The 6,476-nt window shown below is 36.2% G+C and overlaps 1 protein-coding gene across 1 annotated transcript in view; it reads right to left on the reverse strand.

The window, feature by feature from the left end:
* Window positions 1–2,010: 2,010 nt before the first annotated feature.
* The window catches only part of SPIC (Spi-C transcription factor (Spi-1/PU.1 related)), a 10,513-nt gene continuing 6,047 nt past the window's right edge, over window positions 2,011–6,476 (reverse strand). The window contains exons 4-5 of the mRNA XM_008581500.1: window positions 5,935–6,043; window positions 2,011–2,435 (exon numbers count right to left, since the gene is read on the reverse strand). Coding sequence (XP_008579722.1) covers window positions 2,011–2,435; window positions 5,935–6,043 — 534 coding nt within the window. The remainder of the gene's footprint in view (window positions 2,436–5,934; window positions 6,044–6,476) is intronic.

The following is a 6,476-nucleotide window of genomic DNA, read 5'->3' on the forward strand; positions in this document are numbered from 1 at the left end:
GCTGATGACATAATCTTTTTTTTTTTTTTTTTTTTTTTTTTTTTTTTTCCGTGACCGGCAACGGATCGCAGCCCTCAGTGTCGCCCCCGGACTGGACCGGGACCCACAACGGGATCGCAACCCTCGGTGTTGCCCCCACGCCTCGCTCAGCCAGTGAGCGGGAACCGGTCTGTATGTGGGATCCGAACCCTCGGGCGGGAGCGCCGCCGCGCTTCCCAAGCGGCGCACTATCCAGTACGCCACCGGGCCGGCCCATGACATAATCTTATATATAGAAAACCCTAAAGACTCTACCAAAAAAACTGTTAGAATTAGTAACAAAACAAAAACAGTGAAGTTGCAGGCTACAAAATGAAAACACAAAAATCAGTAGCTTTTTTATACACTAGCAATAAACTATCTGAAAAAGAAATCAAGAGCAAATCCCATTCACAAAAGCTATAAAAACAAACAAACAAACAAACAAAACCCACAAAAAACAAAACAAACAGAAACCAACTCAGGAATAAATTTAACCAAAAAGGCAAAAGACTTGTACACTGAACACTATAAAACATTGATGAAAGAAATTGAAGACATGAATAAATGGAAAGATATTCCCTGTTTATGGAATGAAACAATTAATATTATTAAAATATCCATACTACCCAAAATGATCTATAGATTCAAAGCAATCCCTATCAAAATCTCAATGTCATTTTTCATAGAAATAGAAAAAAAAATACTAAAATTCATATGAAATCACAAGAAACCCCAAATAGCCAAGGCAATTAGGAGCAAAAAAAATAAAGGTGCAGGTATCATACTACCTGGTTTCAAACTATATTATAAAACTATGGCAATTAAAACAGCATGGTATTGGGGGGAAAAATAGACACATTGACCAGTGGAATAGAATAGAGCTCAGAAATGGATCCACACATGTATGGTCAACTGATTTTTGACAAAGGTGCCAAGAATACAGAATGAGAAAAGGACAGTCTCTTCAATAGATGGTATTGGCAAAAGTGAATTTTCCACATGCAGAAGAATGAAATTGGACCCTTATCTCACACCATATTAAAAAATCAAATCAAAATGGATTAAAGACTTAAATGTTAAGACCAGAAACTCTAAAATTACTAGAAGAAAATGCAGGGGGAAAAACTACATGACAATGATCTGGGCAATAAAATTTTGGATATCATCCCAAAAGCACAGGCAACAAAAGCAAAAATAGACAAAGAGGATTACAAACTAAAAGCCTTCTGCACAGAAAGGAAAACAGCAGTGTGCAGAGACAACCTACAGATTGGGAGAATATATTTGCAAGCCTTACGTCCAATTAGGGATTAATATTCAAAATATATAAGGAGCTCAAACAACTCAATAGCAAGAAGACAAAAAAAAAAAAACCCCAATTAAAAAACGGGCGAGGGATAGACGTCAAAACAATAAATAAAAAATCATAAATGGACAAGGTTCAGATCTCAGGCTCTTCAATAAAATAAAATAAAAATTTGGTTGTATTTTATATAAAGAGAAAAAAAGGGGGCAGGATGGTGGGCAACGGACCTGAATAGACATTTCTACCGAAGTTTTAAAAGCCATGAACGTATTGTGGGCAAGAACACTGTGTCATATGTAATCGTTTTTTGTAAACGTTTTTTGTAAATTCATCAGATATATGTTAAAGTGATTTTTTACCTGAGCATATGACAGGGAAATACTTAAATCAATATTAAATTGAATCATCTGTACTGGCATTGTTAATGTAGAAGAAAGTGGTTGCACAGGGAATAGAGCAAGAACATTTAGTCTATATTTTCAAATGGGGCTTGATCGTTTGAAACAATCATGTTGTTCATTGGGAGAATTTCCCATCAAGGTAGTATACATTTATGCTATTTGATAAGATAACAACAGTAAAGTTGGTTGTTTTTTATTCTCTTCAGTATCAGCTTTAAGAGAAAAATCCCGACGCATGTAGGGATTTCTAATGACAGGAAACCATAAAATGGGAGAGTATATTTAGCAACCAGGGTGACTTAGCTCATGGTAATTAGCATATGTATAATTGTAATTTGCATTCCAATTATTTAAACTGAGATACTCTTGATCAGGTTGAGCATACTGTGAGTAGATTTCTTTCCCCAAGAAATAAGATGGAGAGAGTCTTTGGAGAACGGCTTCACTGAATTGGTAAGTTAGCTTTCTCCGGATTTTGATGATTTCTCCAGTTCTTCCATAATTCCTCAGTGCCCTGGCCATTTTCTGGTAAGTCATGATCTTCCGGTTGCCTTTTCTTTTGCCCCAAAGTTCAGCAAGTTTTTCTTTGTTTTTTGATACAAACTGAAAGATGCCTTTGGTTCTATCGACCCACTGAATGCAAGATGCCATCTCAGGATTACACAGGGATTCGTGAAGATATTCAAACAGTCGGAGCTTCTTCCTGCCTAAAATGGAGGTAAAGAGCATCAGACTCCACCATGGTGGCACACAGAGAACATCCTCAGGCAGGGTGTGTTGCATAACTAGAGACTTAAGAGCTGCACTGGAGATGGGGCTTCTCCCCCTACTCAGCTCCTTAAGAATGTATTTATAGTTCCACTATGTGAAAAAAAAAAAGAATGCATTTATGGGGGGTGGCCAGTTACTCAGTTGGTTAGGGTACAGTGTTATAACACCAAGGTCAAGAGTTCAGATCCTACTACCAAAAAAAAAAAAAAGAAGAATGCAGAAATGGCCAGGGATCTATTGGGCCTATAAAAGTTCCCACTGGATTTTCTTTGTTGGGGAAGTTGTCAAAAATTCGAACTGTTGTTCACTGGAAAAAGGAAGCCTGGAGCCTCTTTACCTGGAGTTCTGTTTGTCATGTAGTCTGTCTTTCCAGTTAGATCTTGACTACTAGTTTTATGTCATATGTTAAACTTTCTACAGAACAACCAAACTGAGCAAAATATACTGCAAAGTTTATTGGTTTTAAAGAGAAACCTCAAAAAGCCATTTTCAGAAAGCAAGTCATTTGAAGAGGCTTTGTTCACATGAGTTAAGTCAAATGAGGTGAGGGATGCAAATACACTTTGAAAAACGCAAAATAGTATGCAAATGTAAGGTAATATTAGGGAAATTAATACCAAAGACTTAGGGGGAAATGCTAACTCTAGGTCTGCACGATTACTCAAAAAAAAAAAAAAAAATAGAAAAAACTGGAGAGGAAATGCCCAAAATGTTTCATGCCATTTTGACATTATTTATGAGCAATGATAATGGGCACTGTGATATTTTTCATTGCTGTGAAATAAAATGGTGCTACCAGAGTTTTTCTTTTTAGAAACGCAGCCATTTATTTTTCAAAATAAGTAGATGAGAAATTTGAGAAATTGTGTGATCTTTGCTTGTTCAGTGGCTACAATTTCTTTGGCCTAACAGAGAGCTGCTCTTGAGAACGAAGGTGACAGACAGCCCATTTTGTGACTTCTGAATTAGCCTGTAAATACCATGTCCCACCAGATGTTAGTAGCTAAAAAAAAGCCACAGCCAAATTCCATTTTCCCCTGCAGGAAGTAGAATAGTGGGTTCCTAAACTGCTTTAAACAGTCTCTAGGGAGTAACAGTGTTTGCATCAGTCATCGTTCATCCAAAAACCTCAAACGTTTTTGCAAAGATTATCTTTTGCATTATATTATCTTGAGTTTATGAATTGGGAAATGAAAGGGACTTACCAAAAACACAACATGAATTAAAGTCACAGCCTTAAACCAAACCGTTCTGCCTCTCATCCTGTGGTCAAGTCAATTTTAATGGATTATCTTTTAAAATTTACAAAATTAACTTTTAAAATTTTTAAACGTTTACATTTTTATTTTTTTAAAATAAAAGTATTATATGTTCGTAGTAAAAGATTCAAACAGAAGCACAGAGTGAAAGTAAAAGTTCTAGTCTATCCTACATTACTTCCATTTCCTTTTCTGCACATACAAACATATACATATCCTTTAAAATTACAAATGGGATTATATTCTTTTGCACCCTCTTCAGTAAATATATATATATATTTTTAAAGATGACCGGTAAGGGGATCTTAACCCTTGACTTGGTGTTGTCAGCACCATGCTCACCCAGTGAGCAAACCGGCCATCCCTATATGGGATCCGAACCCGTGGCCTTGGTGTTATCAGCACCACACTCTCCCGAGTGAGCCACGGGCCGGCCCTTCAGTAAATATTATATCTTAAATAAATCACAGAACAATATAGAGATTAACTATAGATAGATTAAATACCAAATTGTTAACAATGATTGCTTCTGGGGCACAGCTTGGAAGCAAAGAGAAGGAATTACTTTCATTTATTCTCTACATACTTCTGAATTGCTTGAATTTTAAAAATTTAATGAGCATTATTACTTTTTAATTATGAAATTAAAAAGGATTAAAACAAAAAGTAAAATATATTTTAGAGTTCTTTCCATATCAACTCATAAGGATTGCCTTCATGCCTTTTCATAGTTATCTATGTTCTATTTTATGAGTGTACTATTTTTCTCCAAAGAATAAAAACCCAAAATATTTTGAAATTTCATTCTGTTTCATCCCTATTTCAGGTGGAAGACTAAAATCGAAAAACAGAAAATGGTGGTGAAGTGTCCCCTAATGGCAAAGCCCCGCAACACAAAACATTGATAGAAAGATACAGGCTTCACACCCGAGTTTGTCTGTTTTAGGAAAAAAGTATATGATAAGCTAAACAGCTAAACATAGGTAGAAGTGTTATTCTCCTTATATTAAACTTCTACTAAATTACTAGTTCAATATTCAATACCAATATTCAGTGATACAATGTGTTTATTTTATCTGTGTGATTTCAGGAATTATTCCTTGCTCAGTTAGAATATGACTGCATATTTAGAATTTTATGATTCTAGGTAGTTTTTCAAAAAATATTCATTTAAAATAATTTAAAATAACTATGATAATGTATCATTTAAAAATTACATTGTAAAATTGGGATACATCTTAATATATTTCCATATCTTATACACCAACAAATATAGGTGAGTTCTCATTTTCCTGCTATCACAAACAACACTGCAACGAATATCCTAATACATACATGTACACGCACACACACACACCTATGGTATGTTGAGAAATTATCCATAGTGCTAGGCTGTGAGCATGGTGCTTTACATGGGTTTTCTCATTTAATTTTTACACCAATCTTACAATGTTGGTACAATTATTATTATTTGTTTTTCGAACTAAAAAACTGGTACAGAAGGTGAAACTATTTGCCCACTTACACAATTAATACAGACCTCACACTCAGCCACTGAGTCATATAGTCCAAAAGAGTCAAAAGGTATGAATATTTAAAATTTTCATAGGAACTTCCAAATTGCCCTACAGAATGTTGTACCAAATGACACTCCCTCCAATAGTGCCTGAGAATGTGCGTGGCCCACATCTTAGCCAACAGGGGTTACTATCCTACTTTAACATTTTTGCCAGTCTTTTAAGAGAGACCATCACCATTTTAAATTTATGAAATCATAATTTCAAATTTGTGAAACATTGGATTATTAGGAAATGCCTTTTGCAGAAAACTTTTAATAGAGAAGAAGGTCTCTATCCCAAGAGCTTCACAATTGGAATACGATTGCTACAATAGCTTATGGAAAAGTTCTCCCTTCTATAACTAAAATATGTACACATTATCCATAGATATAGCTTTATTTGAGCTAAGTGACACTTTGTGGCTTCACATCTTTGTGAAGCAAGAAGTCTTACCCAAGATGAACAGCTTGGAGTAATTCAGTTCGTTAAATTATTCTCAATCATGATAAGGGAATATTTTGCAAATACAATTCTAAACTCAGATATAAAATCCCCTTAAAACTGCTGTGAGGAAGATCTGGTCTTTTACCTGTACAAGGAATGATGGATCAACATACCTTTTCCTCCCTTTTGCTGGAGAACAGCAGGTTGTACCAGCTGGTTTTCAGTTATGTTCTGCAGAGATGGATGAATATTCCCCTCAAAGTAGAAGTCTGCAGCACTGTTCTATATAAATAATGCAGCAGGATGTTAAGTGGGACTTTCTCTGTGGCCCCCAATTGCCAGCTAAAGTCAAAAGCTAAGGACAAAAGGAGTGTTAAGCATTTCCCCAGTTCTAAAAGGTATTACCCCCCGGTGTGGCCAGTTGCTCAGTTGGTTAAAGTGTGGTGTCATGGGTTCAGATCCACGCATCGGCCAGCTGCAGGCAGGCAGGCAGGAAGGCAGGAAGGCAGAGAAGGAAGGAAGGAAGGAAGGAAGGAAGGAAGGAAGGAAGGAAGGAAGGAAGGAAGGGAAGGAAGAAAGGAAAGGAAAGAAAGGAAGGAAGGAAGGAAAGGAAGGAAGAAAGGAAAGGAAAGAAAGGAAGGAAGGAAGGAAGGAAGGAAGGAAGGAAGGAAGGAAGGAAGGAAGGAAGGAAGGAAGGAAGGAAAGAAAGGAAGGG

The sequence above is a fragment of the Galeopterus variegatus genome, unplaced genomic scaffold, assembly GCF_000696425.1.
Source record: "Galeopterus variegatus unplaced genomic scaffold, G_variegatus-3.0.2 Scaffold2373, whole genome shotgun sequence".
NCBI classification, from domain to species: Eukaryota; Metazoa; Chordata; class Mammalia; order Dermoptera; family Cynocephalidae; genus Galeopterus; species Galeopterus variegatus.